General features: G+C 40.7%; 1 protein-coding gene across 4 annotated transcripts in view; it reads left to right on the forward strand.

Moving 5' to 3' along the window:
* The window catches only part of Slc25a14 (solute carrier family 25 member 14), a 40,612-nt gene that overhangs the window by 21,573 nt on the left and 1,262 nt on the right, over positions 1–17,777 (forward strand). For all 4 annotated transcript variants that reach the window (XM_051141431.1, XM_051141432.1, XM_051141430.1 and 1 more), the window contains 3 exons: positions 10,797–10,921; positions 12,039–12,174; positions 17,615–17,695. In XM_051141431.1, the coding sequence (XP_050997388.1) occupies positions 10,797–10,921; positions 12,039–12,174; positions 17,615–17,695 (342 nt within the window). The remainder of the gene's footprint in view (positions 1–10,796; positions 10,922–12,038; positions 12,175–17,614; positions 17,696–17,777) is intronic.

A 17,777-nucleotide genomic window follows, 5' to 3' on the forward strand; every position in this document is an offset into this window, starting at 1 on the left:
TGGCTCAGTGGTTAAGAACACTTGCTATGCACACTTTTAATTTCAGCACTCAGGAGGATCTCTGTGAATTCAAGACCAGCCTGATCTACACACACACACATACACACACACATACACACACACACACACACACAGAGAGAGAGAGAGAGAGAGAGAGAGAGAGAGAGAGAGAGAGAGAGAGAGAGAGAGAGAGAGAGAGAGAGAGTGTGTGTGTGTGTGTGTTAGTTCCAGAACAGCCAGGGCTACACAGAGAACCCTATTCTCAAAAAACAAAAACAAAACAAAACAAAAAAAGGACACAGTTGGGTTGCTAGCTCTCATATGACAGCTTACAACTGTCCATAGCTCCAGTTCCATGGGAATCAATGTCCTCTTTTGACTTTTGCAGGTACCAAGCACACATGTGATGTATAGACATACATGTAGGCAAAACTTGCATATATATAATAATTAACTCTGAAAAAAATGAACCTAATACTTAAGACCTAGACTATATTAAGAATGCACCTATTTATGAGATGAGGATAGTTTTCGTGTGGTCTTTGGCTTGCTCCTCTCTCGCCTGAAATTTGAGACCATTGGCTTTATTATATTTATTCTAACCCTTTTGTATCAAGGCAAGAGGTACATGTTTGGTTCCAGCACATTAAGCAGTGTAGAGATTGCCGACTTAGTCATATCTCGCTGTTGTAAAAGGTAAACTTTTTTTTCCTTTTGCAATTAGCAAGTAATTCATGGGGTGAAATTCTGATAACATACATATATCTCAATACCTAATAATTGAACGTAACTACTTTTATGGCCATGCTACTTGTATGATCCTAGCACATAATGTACAGAAGCAAAGTACATTGTGTTATATATTCTCTTGATATAGATATAACTTTTTACTTAATGATCACAGTACCCATTAATGATCCTGGAGGTTTGCTCTTTGATAACGGTAGGCTATACTTTCTTGATGAGTCCAGTTGAAAACCAGAATAGAACTAACTAGAGCATTTTCATGAATTGATGCCAAGACAAAGACCAAACAGGGAGATTATGAATTAGGTTAGGGGAACCCAGACATTTTTATTCTTATTTTTGTTTGTGGTGATTGTTATAAAGTACACATAAAATTTCAGGGTATTGGATCTATTCACATAGTTTTCAACCAGCATCCAGAACTTTAAACATGATTGATTAGCATATTGATTATACCCAGTGAGTGTCATTATATTTTATATACATGTATCTGATACATTCTTATCATAGTCACCCCTTATGACCTTATCTTGTTCCCCTTCCACTCCTACTGAACCCCTTCCTCTTTCCAGTTTATCTCTCTTTCCTTTCATGTTCTTACTTTTATTTGTGAACTGATGTGTTTAGTTTTACTTATGGGAGCATGGACACCTTGCCTCTGCCTTCCTGAGTGCTGGGAGTATAGGCATGTGCCACAATGCCTGGCTGTTTGAAACCTTTTTTTTTAAAATCTATTTTTGTTTCAATTTTTTTTTAAAATTCAACAAAGAAATGCACTTATTTTACCCCTGCAAATATATGACCCTTTTATTCTGTTTAATATTCCTGCTTTGCAGAGGCAGGTGGATCTCTGTGAGTTTGAGGCCATCCTGGTCTACAATGAGAGTCCAGGGCAGCCAAGGCTACAGAGAGACACCTTGACTCGAAAAACCAAAAACAACAGCAGCAGCAGCAGCAGCAACAACAGCAACAACAACAACAACAACAACAACAAAACAAAACAAAAAACCCAACAAAACCCTCAAAATAAACAAACAAACAACAACAAAATTCCTACTTTTGCTATAACAGTGTGTACTGGAAAAATTTCATGCTGTTCCTAACTCCACTGTACAGAGAAATGACAACAAAATGGAATTTATGTAAGAGTAGGAGAGACATTTGTGTGGTGAGGCTTGTCCAGTGAGCTGGAGCACACCTTCCCTGTTCAGGAGGATACCCGCTGCTTAGGTGTGGCCTGTTGCTCTCACAAATTAATGGGAAGCTGCGTGGAGTTAAATTTTGACTTCTCTTTACATTTTTATTTTATGTGTATGAATGGTTTGCCTGAATGTTATGTAAGAGCACTACATTGCATGCAGTTCCAGTGGAGGCCAGAAGAGGGCATTGAATACCTTGGAACCAGAGTTAAAGTTGCAAGCCACTATGTATGTGCGTGGGTGGGGAGCAAATTTGGGTCCTCTGCAAAAGCAACAAGGACTCTAAGCTGTCATTCTGGTCCCTAAAGTTTGACTTCTCAAGAGAAGCCAGAAACTTGCATTTTTAACGGGGAAACTCCTTAATTGACAATTAACTGAATCTTTTAAGAATATTGTATACATAAATGTATCTGTGGACTTAAATCAGTTAGTAGTCCCTAAATTAGAGCATCATTGTTCATCAGCGTGGTCTTATGGGAAGGTCATTCTGTTTAGCAGAGTGAAGCAGGTGGGAGAGTCATAAAGGGAAAGTCAGCAGGGTCAACTTTGGCACAGTCACATCACCTGTAAGAGAGTTTGGGAATTCAGAGACAGCAAATTACTTCAATATAAAAGTTGCCTCAGAAAGTGATTAGGTACATGATATGTTATCTTCAGTTCTTAATTTATTGGCATTGATTATCTTCATTCAAGTGTGCTTGACAAAGCCTTTGTACATAATTAAGTAGTAATGTGGTTGTGGGGCCATGTCTGTTGGTTAAATGTTTGATGTACAAATGTGAGGACCTGAGTTTGAGTCCCATAACCCCCCCCCATAATAATATCAAAAGCCTGGCAAGGCATGGTGGTGTGCACTTCAATCCCAGCACTGGAGAAGCAGAGACCGGTGAGTCTCTGAGCCCCTTTGGCCAGCCAGCATAGCCTAATGTGGGAGGTCCAGGTCTCAGTGAAAGACCCAGTCTCAAAAAATAAGGGGGATAGCCCCTGAGGATAGTTCACATGCACCTGCCCTCACACAAAAGGATTAATGTTCAATTAAACTTATGAAGGTAAAACATCCATTGTAAAAATGCACAAAGTGGTCGGCATATAAATGAGAGGCTAGTGAGACAGGTCATTGGGTAATGACACCTGTCTGCAAGCCTGTCAGCTTGAGTTCAGTCTCTGAGACCCACATGGTAAGGAGGGAACTGACTCCTTCAAGCTGTCCTCTCACATTCACATGTGTGCTGTGCATGTGTGTACCCACACATATAACACAAACTCACATGCACACACAAAATAAAAAATATAAAAATTGGAAAAAGGAAGGTATAAAAATGAAATCACCTTATCTCTAATATTACAAACAGATAAACTATTTTAATATATTTCCTTCTAATCCTTTGTGTAGAGCATATATTTCTCTCTCCCTAAACTTAGTGTAGCAGTGCTGGATATAATTTCACATCATGCATTTTTAAAAGCAGTTGCATCAGGATGATTTCCTTGTATCATTAATATTCTTCAAAGATTGTCTGTCTGTGTGTGTGTGCCCACGTTGTGTACAGCTACCCTTGTGTGGAGGCCCTTTTTGGGTGTGACAGGATTTCTCAGTGAGCTGGAAGTCCCTAAGGAGGCTAGTGTGGGTGTCCAGAAAGCTCCAGGGATCTGTGCTGTGTGTCTTTGCTTCTCTCAGTGGGATCCCGAGGTAAGGTTGGTTTGCTATGCACTGCCGGACCTCTGCTCTGAGTTGTGATGGACTATTCTGTTAGTTCACTGCTGTCTCACCGCAGGGGGCCTAGAAGGAAAGTGCTGTGTTCTTTTTGCCCTGTCCCTAGCTTTTCATACTTCTGCTTTCACCTACTGTCACCCTTTCCTCTTGCCCTCAAACCTGTGAGTCAAACCAGGAAATTACTCTCTCTCCACTGACTGTTTTTTTTGTTTTGTTTTGTTTTGTTTTATTTGGTCGTTTTTGGTCTAATGTTTATTTTAGAAACAAACTCTCACCTTGTAGCTCGGAGTGGCCAGCAACTTGCTGTGTAGACTTAAAGCTCACAGAGATCTTAGCTGCTTCTGCCTCCCAAGTGCTGGGGTTAAAGGTGTGTGCCATCACGTCCTGCTGCCAGTGGTTTTATTCTTCTGTCGCTATGATGAGTGTGTACGCACATCTAGACTTGTTCAAAGAACTTCTTCCCCTAGTACTGCAGATTGAACTTAGGGCTTCATCTGTCCCGTGCAAGCGCTCTGCCACTGAACAGTATCCACAGGCCTCTTTCTAGTCTATATTGTGAGAGATAGCATCTCACTCAATAGGGCTAGCCATGAACTCATTCTGTAGTCAGCACTGGCCTTGAGTTTAGGAGTCTCCTGCCTTAGTGTCATGTGTAGCTGGGATTAATTGCAAGACTATATAGACCTTATTTTTTGTTGTTTGTTTTTGTTTTTTTTTGAGACAGGGTTTCTCTGTGTAGCCTTGGCTGTCCTGGAACTCACTTTGTAGACCAAGCTGGTCTTGAACTGCCTGCCTCTGCCTCCTAAGTGCTCTATCATTTTTTAAAAACTCTTTTTTGTTTTGTTTTGTTTTTCTTTTCAAGACAGGGTTTCTCTGTGTAGCCCTTGCTGTCCTGGATTTGCTTTGTAGACCAGGCTGGCCTCAAACTCAGCGATCCACCTGCCTCTGCCTCTTGAGTGCTGGGATTACAGGTGTACGCCCCGACTGCCTGGCTTTTTAAAACTTTTAATCAGTGTATATTGTAGAAAATGTGTTTCCTGCTGATACTTTGACTGTAATCACCCCTATTGCGTGCACTTGCCCTCTCACTCCCTTCATCTTCACAGACATGTTGGTCGTGTGTGTGTGTGTGTGTGTAAAAATTTGTATAGGTGTCAGAGAATAACCTCGGGTGTCACTCGTCAGGAGCTGTGTACCTCGTTATTTTGAAATAAGGTCTCTCATGGAGGGGGTCCTTTCTGCTTCCTCATACTGAGGTTGCAAGTATGCATCACCACACTCCACTTTTTATTATGTGGGTTCAGAGTTGAATTCAAGTCCTCATACTTGCATAGTTAGTTTAGCACTTTACCGATTAAGGTATTTCTCTAGTCCTTTAAGACTTTTTTGTTTGTTTGTTTGTTTTTGGGTTTTTTGAGACAGAGTTTCTCTGTGTAGCCTTGGCTGTCCTGGACTCACTCTGTAGACCAGGCTGGCCTCGAACTCACAACGATCTGTCTGCCTCTGCCTCCCGAGTGTTAAGACTGTTGAAAAATAGATTTCTTTTTCTTCTCTTCCTCCTCCTCCTCTTCTTAATCTTCTTCCTTCATCTTCTTTTGAGACAGAGATTCTCTGGGTAGTCCTGGCTGTCCTGAAACTAGCTCTGTTGAGCCATTTCTCCAGACCCTTAAGAGTTTTTTTTTTTAAAGATTTATTCATTTTTGTATATACAGAGTTCTGCCTGCATGTATGCCTGCACACCAGAAGAGGGCACCAGACCTCATTATAGATGGTTGTGAGCCACCATGTGGTTGCTGGGAATTGAACTCAGGACCTTTGGAAGAGCAGATAGTGCTCTTAACCTCTGAGCCATCTCTCCAGCCCACACCTCCCTGGCCCCCCTGCTTAAGACATTTTAAGAATAGATCTTCTTCTCCTCCTCCTCCTCCTCCTCCTCCTTCTTTTGAGACAGGGTGTCTCTGCGTAGTCTTTTCTGTCCTGGACTAGTTCCATAGACAAGGCTGTCCTTGAACTCACAGAGATCCATCTTTCTCTGTCTCCTGAGTGCTGGGATTTAGGGCCTGTGTGACCACAGCCTGGCTAGTCTTTATTTTAATTAGATATATCTGTCTGTGTTTGCAGGTGCTCTTGGAAGCCAGTGGCATTGGATGACATGGAGCTAGAGTTACAGGCAGGTGTGACCCTGACATGGGTTCTCAGAATCGACCTTAGGTCCTCTGCAAGAGCAGTGCATGCTCTTAGCCACTGAGCTATCTCTCTAACTCCTCTAATTTTTAAAAAATTCTATATTTGTGAATATGGATGTTTACTTGCATTTATGACTATACCACATGAGTGCCTGGTACCTGCAGAGGCCAGACAAGGCTGTTGGATCCCTTAGAACTAAAGTTACAGATACTTGTGAATTGCCACATAGGTGATGGGAACTGAACCTGGGTCCTAAGAAAGTCAGTACTTTCATAACTGCTGAGCCTTTTCTTCAGCCCCATAGGCTGTTTTATTTTGTTTTTAAATTGAGACATAGTCTAACTATATAGCCCTGGTTTGTGTGTCACTTGCTATGTAGACCAAGTTGGTCTTGAACTGAGAGCTCTGCCAACCACTGCCTCCCAAGTTCTGTGATTTAAAAGTGGTGTCACCGTGCATGCCCCCCTTAAAACTGTTTTTTTTTTTTTTTGAGACAGGGTTTCTCTGTGTAGCCTTGGCTATGCTGGACTCCCTTTGTAGACCAGGCTGGCATTGAACTCATAGAGATCCACCTGCCTCTGCTTCCCTGAGTGCTGGGATTACAGGCGTGCGTCACCATGCCCAGCTCCCCTTAAAACTTTTTTTATGGCCTAAAACATGACCTATTTTGTAGAAAGTTCCGTGGACTACTGAGAAGAATTTGTCTTATACAGTTATTGGGTAGAATATTCTGTAGATTCTGTTTTGTCCATTTTGCCTGTATTGTGGTTTAGCTGACATTTCTGAACTGTTTTGGCCTAGATGAGATTTGGTGGTGTCAATGAGTTAATGACATCTCTCACTGTGATTGCATCTGTATTTACTTGTCACTGTTGGTTGTGTTGGTGCATGTAAATCTACAGCTGTTATATTTTCTTGCTATTAATACATTTATTAATGCGTGGTGACCATCTGTATTTTCTTTGCTATGCTGGAGATTGACCTCTGGGCTTTGTGTGTGCCAGACACGTAGTGTACTACTGAGCTATAGCCCTGCCTAGGGACCTTCTTTAGCTTGTCTTAATTTTGTTTTGAAGTCAGCTTTGTCACCTGTGGGTGTAGCAAATTCGCTTTGCTTTCAAGTTCTCTTTGCTTTGAATATAATTTTTTGTTATTTTCTGTTTACTCTCAGTATGTCTTTGCTAGTGAGACAAGTCATTAACAGATAACAAACACTTAGATCTTGAGTGTTGTTCTACTTTGAATTCTATATGGCCAGTTTGTGGCTTTTTATTTGAGACATAATACCATTTACACTTAGGGTTATTATTGAAAACGTATGTACTCTTCTGTTGCTCATATTAGTAATTAGCTCATTTAAAGAGGTAATAATGGGGGCTGGGGAGATTGCTCAATGGTCAGGAGCATTAGCTGCTATTACAGAGGACCTGGGTTCAATTCCCAGCATCACTGCCTATAACCCCAGCTCCAGAGTATCTGATACCTTCACATAGACATGCATAATGGCAAAATACCTATGCACAAAAATACAAATAAATAAATCATTAATAAATGAATTCCTCAAAAAAAAAAAAAAAGAGTTGATCATGATTGATTCTCCCTTCCTAATTCTTTTGTTTGTTTGGGTTTTTAAATATTCTGTAGGCAGGTCCTACTATGGTCTAAATCAGAGGAATCCATGTTTTAGTTTTAGTATCAGGTCATATGGAAGTAAAAGCATAAAAGAAAACTGCTTGAACTACAAATGACGAAGCCTACAGAAGACTTATGATTGGTATATAAATTGTTTGGTTTTTTGAGATAGGGTTTCTCTGTGTAGCCTTGGCTGTCATGGAGTTGCTTTGTAGCCCAGGCTGGCCTCGAACTCACAGAGATCCCCCTGCTTCTGCTTCCCTGAGTGCTGGGATTAAAGGCATGTGCCATCACACCTGACTTACCTTTTATATTCACCAACAGCTGGAAAGGGTTCCGATTTCCCCACATCTTTACTAATACTTTTTTTAACCACTGTCCAGCTCCCTCCTAATTCTTATTTACCTGCTCTATCAAGATTTATTCTTTCTTAAGATCTCATGATTATATATTTAAAAATATATTCAATTATATATATTTGTATGGGTTTATGAATGGGTATGTGTCCGTGAGTGCAAGTGCCTTTGGAGGTTAGAGTAGAGGCATAGGATCCTGACCCTCTGGAGTTGGAGTCATAGGCAGTTGGGATCTATGCGATGTGGGTGCTGGGAGGGGAAGTTGCAAGAGCTTAGAGTTCTCAGCTTCCAATGTAATCCACAGGTGACAGGACTCACCGTTCACTCTGGAGCGCACTCTACCTCATCCTCCATGCCTCAAACTTCATTCTATTCCCAATTCATTAGGCAAGGCACTACCTTGCCTTCTCTATGTGCCTTTTTCTGATGGCCACCTCCCATCTAGACACTGTGACGGGGTATCCCTAGGTATCCTAGGCATCCCTGTTGCTGACTTGGTGATTTCCCCCCTTGTTTTCAGTTCTGAAGGTTAGCTCAGTCAAGCAGTGGGCCCCCGCCTGAAGATGGTACCTGATTACACCCCAGCATTTGGAGAGTGATACAGTGGACTGCTTCTCCAATGTTAGCCTGCCATATAGGAACACTCAATGTGACGCCCAATCTCCATCTTGGATTTAAGGCTTGCTGGAGTGCCACTTCGTTGCTACTTGGGCTGCCTGGACTCTTCTGCTTTTGTGTGATTACCACTTCCCACCTTCTTAATGGGGCTGGAGCTGTGAACTGGTCCTTAGATTTCTTTGTCTCACCTTTCTGTAGCCGTATTTTTGAGCTGTCGCTTCTCTTTCTTGATTCCTTATTCTTTTTCGTCCCTTTAATAGAGACTCCTTGACTTCGTGTTTAGGGAATCATATAAAAGGAAACTTCTAACCTGCCACCTTGCCGCCAAACTCTGCCCTCTTCAGTGCCTTTTGCTTTATTATTTTTTCCTAGCAGCTTTATTGGGAAGATTCACATGCTGTAAAAAAAAAAAAATTCATCTTTAAAATACACAGTGGTATTGGGTGGTGCCATAGATGTATGTCACCATCACTATTGTCTAAGTTGAGAACATTTTCATTACCAAAAAGAGACTCCCTACTGTTTAATAGTCATTCTCATCATTGTCAACCCTTAGTGTTACTCTTGGTTTTGTCCCTACAGATTTGCCTACTTTACATATGTCCTCCAAGTAGAATTGTATTAGGCCAGTCTTTAGGATATAGGTATGCACACGCTCCCACTCTCTCCCTACTCCCCTTCCTCTTTCTGTGCAAATACTCTTTCACTGAGCTAAAACCCAAGTCCCAGTATATCATTTCTTTATATGGCCAGATAGCAATTGCATCTGGGAATATGCTGTATTTTTCATTTATATATTCATTCATTAATGGGCATTTGGATTATATGTGCTTTTCAATAATATGCTGGCTGTCACTATGAACATTGCTGTGTACATTTTTGCATGAAAATGTGCTTCAGGGGGCTGAAGAGATGGCTCAGAGGTTAAGAGCACTGACTGCTCTTCCAGAGGTCCTGAGTTCAATTCCCAGCAACCACATGGTGGCTCACAACCATGTATAATGAGATCTAGTGCCCTCTTCTGCTGTGCAGATGTATATGTGGGCAGAGCAATATGTACATAATAGTAAATAAAATTAAAAAAAAGAAACTGTGCTTCAGTTCTCCTGGGTATATACCTATGAATGGAATTGCTAGTCATATGCCCATTTTATGTTTAATATTTTGAGATGCCAAATTGTTTATTAGTTTGGTGCTCTTTTTGGTTTTCGAGACAGGGTTTCTCTGTGTAGCCTTGGCTGTCCTGGACTCGCTTTGTATATCAGGCTGGCCTCGAACTCACAGTGATCCATCTGCTTTTGCCTCCCAAATGCTAGGATTAAAGGTGTGCACCACCATGCCTGGCTAAATTATTTATTTATTTATTTATTTATTTATTTATTTATTTATTTATTTGTCGAGACAGGGTTTCTCTGTGTTAGCCTTGGCTGTCCTAGAGTCACTTTTGTAGACCAGGCTGGACTCAAACTCACAGCAGTCTGACTGCCTCTGCCTCCTGAGTGCTGGGGATTAAAGGCGTGCACCACCACACCCAGCCTATTTTTTATATTTATCAACAGCTGGAAAGGGTTCCGATTTCCCTACAGCTTTACTAACACTTTTTTGTTTTAAGAAAATGACTACAGTCATACTCAGAGGTGTGAAAATGGTATTTCATTATGGTTTTTGTTTGTTTTCTTGATTTTTCGAGACTGGGTTTCTTTATACAGCCCTGGCTGTTCTGGAACTCAACTCTGTAGACCAGTCTGGTCTCAGACTGAGAGATCACTTGCTTCTGCCTCTTTAGTGCTGGGAATAAACACATATACTGCCACTACCTGGCTATCATTGTGGTTTTGATGTACATTTTTTGGTTTTTCGAGACAGGGCTTCTCTGAGTAGCAGCCTTGGCTGTCCTGGACTCACTTTGTAGACCAGGCTGGTCTCAAACTCACAGAGATCTGCCTCCCGAGTGCGCCATCATGCCCAGCTTTGATGTATATTTTTCTAATGATTCAATTTTTTAAAGATTTTCAATTATTTCTCCATTGTGTGGGTTATCTTCTCACTCACTTAATGCTATCTTTAAATTGCAAGTTTTTAATTATGGTGAAGTCCAACTTATATATTTGATCTATTTTTTGTCTCTTGTTCCTTAGATGCTATAAATGGTTTTATTTGTACTATAGCATTTGTAGATTGGGAATTATCAGCATCCCAGTGTTAGCCATGGATTTGAACAAATGAACTATACATTTCAGAGTTTTTTTTCTGGCAATTTCCACCATTGACTGATTTTTCTTCACTTTAAGACATGTCACTCTCAGTATTTCTCAGGTGTCGGCTATCACTTTGGTTTTGTAGGGTGTGGTCCCGACTGCTCAGCGTGCTGCCATCGTGGTGGGAGTAGAGTTGCCAGTTTATGATATCACCAAGAAGCACCTGATACTTTCAGGAATGCTGGGAGACACAATTTTAACACACTTTGTGTAAGTGAGTTATGTTTGATTTATTCTCTGTTTAGCAGTTTGAACATAAAAAGCCTCTTATGAATACACGTGGCCTTAATACTTGTCTCCTATGGCCAATACTTAAAGCCTTCTGAATATTTTGTACTTTTGAACTAATTGCTATATATTAATTATATAAAATAGTCGGTTTTACTATGGCATGTCCTATTTACTTTTCTCATTATTAGTTCATTATTCATTATAGAAGATTGTGTTTGAGTGTGACATTTTCTTCATGTGTATCATGTATTCTCATATTCATAACATGCATGTAAAGCACTCTGATTATATTTTCCCCACCCATTACCCACACCCTCAGATGCTGTGGACACCTGGCCGCTTGGCAGCTGTGTGTAGTCTAGAAACATACTAGGTGTTTTTAGATATTCTTTCACAGCTTGTACTTTGTTTACCTACTGGCATTAGAAGAAAAGTCTCATAGATCTCAGGCTGGCCTCAGATTTACACTGTGTGTGTGTGTGTGTGTGTGTGTGTGTGTGTGTGTGTGTGTGTGTGTTGCTGGGCATGAAAGCCAGGGCTTCATGCCTACTAGTCAAACATTGTGAACTGAGAACCATGGCCTCTGCCCTATCAACCTGTACTTTTTTCTTTATCAGAAGGCAAATTTCCTTTCAGTAGGACCAAGAAAAAATAAAAAGGGCAAATTTTTGTTGACTTTCTGAAGCTCAACAGTTTTTGGCTGAAGACTATTTCTGCTGTCATCATGCATTTTCTTTGTCATATAACTTCTGATATTTCACTACGTAAATGCATTTGACATATAATCCCATTGTCTGAAATTTTTATGTAATTGGTCAACGGTACAGGACATGTCTTGCTTAGGGATGTTGTTTGGTCTATGGACTATCTCCTTTAAAAAAGAGGCTGAGTTCCAGAATGAAAATAGAAGGGACAATCTTTGAATGATGTTTTATTACAAAATATTTTCTTTCTCTTTAGACTATAAAGAAGGGATGTCCAATTTTATCTGATGGATCCAAATAATTATACCTTTTGTGTTTGGCAAAATTCTGTTTAAGTGGGCAGGTGGTGGAAGTAAGGTCACCTATCTTCGTAAATTTGTTCTCACCTTTAGGTCCAGCTTCACCTGTGGTTTGGCTGGGGCTCTGGCATCTAACCCAGTTGATGTGGTGAGAACTCGGATGATGAATCAGAGGGCAATAGTGGGACATGTGGACCTCTACAAGGGGACTTTGGATGGTATTTTAAAGGTATGTATGCTGTGGGTTTGGGTTACAGTTTCTCCTAGGAAATTTGCTAATGCATAGTGCTTCTTAATATTATTCCAATTTGAGTGCTTAAAATATATCATACATATCTAGAACTGTAGAATTACAGATATCAAGATTAAAATATCCCAGGACACGGATAGGGAAGTTGGAAGGGGAACATGAGGGAAGAAAATAACATAAAGGAATACTTATGTTTGAAATGCTAATTTTTTTAAATTAAGAGACTGGAGAGACAGCTCAACAGTTAAGTTCCATAGGCTTTGTGTTCTATTCCCAGCATTCAAATGGTTCCTATAACTTTAGGAATCCAAGGTGCTCTTCTGGCCTTCTAGACACTGCATGTACATGGTGTATGATACACATGCAGACAAAATATGTAAATAAATACATGTAAAATAAAAAATTAATAAGATTTGTCAACCTCAAATAAGAGAGAGACTCTGTAGCCAGGCATACTGGTGCACACCTTTAATCCCAGCAGAGGCAGGTAGATTGCTGTGAGTTCGAGGCTAGCCTGGTCTACAAAGAGAGTTCGAGAACAGCCAGGGCTGTTACACAGAGAAACCCTGTCTCGATCCCCCCTTCAAAAAATAAAATAAAAAGAGAGAGAGTCTGTGTAGTTGAAAGCTTGGTACTTAAGAAACCTTAACACCCAGTGCTTTATATGAGTGCCAGGTTGTTCTGTTGATCACACTTTAAAAATGTATTTATTTTTGCCAGGCGTGGTAGCGCACCCCTTTAATCCCAGCACTCGGGAGGCAGAGGCAGGTGGATTGCTGTAAGTTTGAGGCCAGCCTGGTCTACAAAGGGTGTCTAGGACAGCCAAGGCTACACAGAGAGACCCTGTCTTGAAAAACCAAAAAAATATTTTTAATTTGTTCACTTTACATCCTGATTGTAGCTCGCTCCATTGTCTCCTCCTGGGCCCACCCTCCCTCTCTCATCCCCCTTTCCTAGTCCTCAGAAAGCAGGAGCCCTACTCCAGTATTGTCTGACCTCAGCCTAATCAAGTCCTATCTGGGTGGCCCACATTCTCTTCCTCTTTGGCCTGGCAAGGCTGCCCCACCAGGGGGAAGTGTGTTGATCACATTTTTGCTGTAAATATTTCTGTTGGGATAGAATATCAGAAATGTATACAGAAGTATTGGTTATATTACTACTATAAAAACAAATTTAAGGGTAAAATGGGAAGGGGCCATATGGTTTTTCTGCTGTTATCAGTTTCATTGAACAGCAATGTATTATTTAAGGGGCACTATTTTAATAGGTACAGGGAAATTATTGCTGTTACTAAAGCACTGGCAGTTACAAACAGATAATCAATACAGCCTCATAAGTGATAAACTCAGAAATCTATGGTAGGAAATTATAGCCCACTCTTGGAGAAGTTTGAAATAAGCTCTCTGGAGATGTTAGTAAATTGAATAATAATAACTCATGTCTATTGGATGCTTTAGTGTATGACAAGAGCTGTTCCGATGAGACTTACATGTATTCAGTCATTTAATTCTCCCCGTTATCTCATGAGGTAGACATTGAAGCCGTGAAGGATTACATTCCTGAGAGTTTCATAGTTAGCAAGAACTAGTGCTGCAATAAGCGCAGACCTTTGGCTTAAGGAAACAATTTTCTTCTTTTTAAAAATCTGTGACATAAATTGTTTTTATTAATTAATTTATTTAATTTACATCCTGGTTGTAGCCCCCTCCCTCCTCTCCTCCAAGTCCCACCCTCTCTCCCTCCCTTTTCCCTCCCTCTCTTCTCCCCCCTCCCCTATTCCTCAGAAAAGGAGAGCCTCCCTTCCCATCTACCCCAGCTCATCAAGTCATATCAGGACTGAGCTCATCCTCTTTCCCTGTGGCCTGGCAAGGCAGTCCCACAAGGGGGAAGTGATCAAAAAGCAGGTAACAGAGTCCATGTCAGAGACAGCCCCTGCTCCCCTTACTAGAGCACCCACATGAGGTCTGAGCTGCCTATCGGCTACATCTGTGTAGAGGACCTAGGTCTAGTCCATGCATGGTCTTTTGTTGCTGCTTCAGACTCCACGGGCTCCTCTGAGCCCTGGTTAGTTGGCTCTGTTGGTCTTTTTGTGAAGCTCCTATCACCTCTAGGTCCTTTTATCCCTCCCACCACTTTCCCACTAGGCTCCCTGTGCCCTGCCCAATTTTTTTAAAAAATTTAAAATTTTTTATTCACTTTACACCCCAATTGTAGCCCCCTCCCTCATCTCCTTGTCCCACCCTCCCTCTTCCACTCCATGCCCCCCTAGTCCTCAAAAAGGGGAGTCCTCCTTTCTTACCATCTTACCCCAGCCTATCAAGTCTCATCAGAACTGCCTTCATCCTCTCTGTGGCCTGATCAATGAGCTCTGCCCAATGTCTGGCTGTGAATCTCAGCATCTGTTTTGAAGTGCTGCTGGGTGGAGCCTCTCAGAGGACCATTTTGCTTCTGTCTGCAAGCATAGCAGAGTGTCCTTAATAGTGTCAGGGGTTGGCTCTCTCCTATGGTGTGGGTCTTGGGTTGGGCCAGGCATTGGTTGGACATCTCCTCAATCTCTGCTCTATCTGCTCTATCTTTATCCCTGCACATCTTATAGGCAGGCTAAGCTTTGGATCAAAGGTTTTGTGGGTGGGTTGGTGTTCCCCTCCCTCTGCTAGGAGACTTGGTCTAGTTAGAGGGTGTCCTCTTCAGTCTCTATGGCCTCAGCTACTAGGAGTCTCTGCTAGAGTCCCCTTCATATTCCCCCAGGAGCCTGCCCTGACTTAGGTTTCCAGCTTGTCACAGAGGTCGCCTCCACCCCTAGTTTCTCTTTTCTCTGCATGCCTTTTGTCCTCCTGCCCTCCCTCCAGGTTTGATTTCCACCCTTACTTCTCTCTGTGCTCCCTCTACTACCTTTTCCCCTCTGTTCAACCACTACCTCTGTCTATTCTATTTCCTCCTCTGAGTGAGATTTAAGCATCCTCCCTTGGATCCTCCTCGTGACTTATCTTCTTTGAATCTGTGTATTGTAGTGAGGTTATTCCTGTAGTATATGGCTAAAATCTGCTTATAAGTGAGTACATACCATGTGTATCTTTCTGGATCTGTGTTACCTCACCAGGATGATCTTTTGTAGTCCCATCCATTTGCCTGGGAATTTCATGATTTCCTTTTTTTTTTTTTTTTTTAATATTAAGGAAACATTCGCTTCCTTCCTTCCTTCCTTCCTTCCTTCCTTCCTTCCTTCCTTCCTTCCTTTCTCTCTACATAGAGGGTTTCTCTGTGTAGCCTTGGCTGTCCTACACTCGCTTTGTAGAGCAGGCTGGCCTCGAACTCACAGAGGTCCACCTGCCTCTGCCTCCTAAGTGCTGGAATTAAAGGCGTGCTCCACCATGCCTGGCTATGATTTATAATTCTTAAAGTTTGATTTGAGTTTGTAGGTGAAGATTTTAGGCCAATTAGGGATTTATTGTGGCAATTGAGGTAATGATAGGACTGGATTGTGCCTTAGGGAAATTCTGTATTTTTAGGTTATCATCATCTCAGCTTTATTTTGAGTAACTTTCAAAATTAAAACATGAATTTTGGCTTGAGTCCTTCAGAATTTGCTGGAGGTCCATTGGTAGAAGCATATTATCAATGTCTGTCCATCAGTAGTAACATTACTATGTTATTTTTCTGTCCTCCCCTAACCAGGTGGTTTATAATGACACTTATTTCTAGGATCTTAAATTGTGGGATGGCAGAAAAGATATTTGTAAATCTGCCTCCTCATATCATTATCGTATTAAAATGTATCCATTTCTTTAAACAGTGGTAAAATTTATTTCACCAATGAAAAGGCAGAACAACATTTTTTAGTATCTGACAAAACACCCAACATATTGCTATTACTTAATAGGTCTATGTCTATTATATAAACATATATATATACACATATATGTGTGTATATATATATAGATGTAGAATTCAGCATATGACATCAGCTTTTGACCTTTACTATGTCATCTTGTTCTTGAAACCATTTGGTGCATATAGAGACCCCTACTGTATAAATCAGGGCACCAGAGTGCAAAGTAGTTCATGTTCCTCATACATAGTCCTTAGAGCATTCATAAAATATACTATGGAGTCGCACTTATTTTGAAAGTAGAAAACAAGAGTCAGAGAAGGAAAGTGACTTTCTCAAGTCCCAATTCACCTCCTTGGTTTTCTTCATCCCCTTGATCATTTCTGGATACAATATGTATCAACATATTAGTATCTACCAATATCTGTCTATCTATAACAATACATGTATTTGCTTGTCAACTTCACAGAGTATACGTTCCATAGGGGCATGGACTGTATACATTATATATTGCTGTGTAACAAATACCTCTAAAACTCAGGGCGGTTGTAAAAGAACAGTTCTTCTTTTGCAGCTTTTGTGGATCAGGAATTGAGAAACAGCTTCCTTGAGTGATTCTACATTAAGACCTCTTAAGAGGTTGTAGTCTATGTCGTCATCAAGGCTTGACTGGAGCTGGCATATCTGCTGCAAAGATGACTCATAGGGGTATTAGTTAAATGTCTCAGCTCCCTAATGATGTAGGCCTCTAGTCATGGTGTGACAGCTGGTTTCCTTCAGAATGAATAATTCAATAAAGAAGTAGATAGGTACATTATTGTACATCAAATGCCTTTTATAATCTAGTAGTGTTGATTTCAGCTATGTTCCGATCTGCTATAGTGTGAGGACTACGCAAGGACATGAATGATTGGGGATAGGGTCCCTTAGGTGTGCCATCACTTTATGTAGCTATTTCTATTATTGCAGACATTCTCCCTTTGATTTATATATATCCACAATTCAGATAGTCACAGTTTCATTACACACACGCATATAAATGTACTTGGGTCAGTTATCCTGCGTTATCTTTTTTAAAGGCATTATTTTTTCTTGTTCCTGTTCTTCTCCCCTAAAACTGCCTTTCACTACCCAACACCTCCTGTTTCTTGTCTTTTTGTTTGTTTGTGGCACACGACAATTAACTAGGATTTTTTTGAGACAGGGTATCATGTAGCCTACGCTCTTCTCAAATTTACTGTATATCTAAGGATAGCCTTGAACTCCTGATTTTACTTCCTCTGCTTCCAGAGTGCTAAGATTGTAGGCATGTGCTGCTGTGCCCATCTCTTATTTACATTCATTATAAGTTATATCTCAATTATATTCCCAGTATTAAGGAGTATATGTTGTATATGGTGAGTATTCAATAAATAATTATCGATCAGTGGTTTGATGGATTTAGACTATAAATTATTTAGACTACAAAGTATATCTTCAGAAAAGAAATTGTTCATAATAGCTATAGTTGCTGGGGTAGGCATGGAGAATGGTTGTCAAATGTAAAAAAGAAAGCGAAACTCACTATTTTTGGTTATGTCTTTACCTCAGATGTGGAAACATGAGGGCTTTTTTGCACTCTATAAAGGATTTTGGCCAAACTGGCTTCGACTTGGACCCTGGAACATCATTGTATCCTTTTAGAAATCAAGAATGGAAGCCAGTGCTTCAAAGTCTCAGGTAATTCTAGGTTTTAGGAAGATAAATTTGATGA

This window comes from Acomys russatus, chromosome X (assembly GCF_903995435.1).
Source record: "Acomys russatus chromosome X, mAcoRus1.1, whole genome shotgun sequence".
Lineage (NCBI taxonomy): Eukaryota > Metazoa > Chordata > Mammalia > Rodentia > Muridae > Acomys > Acomys russatus.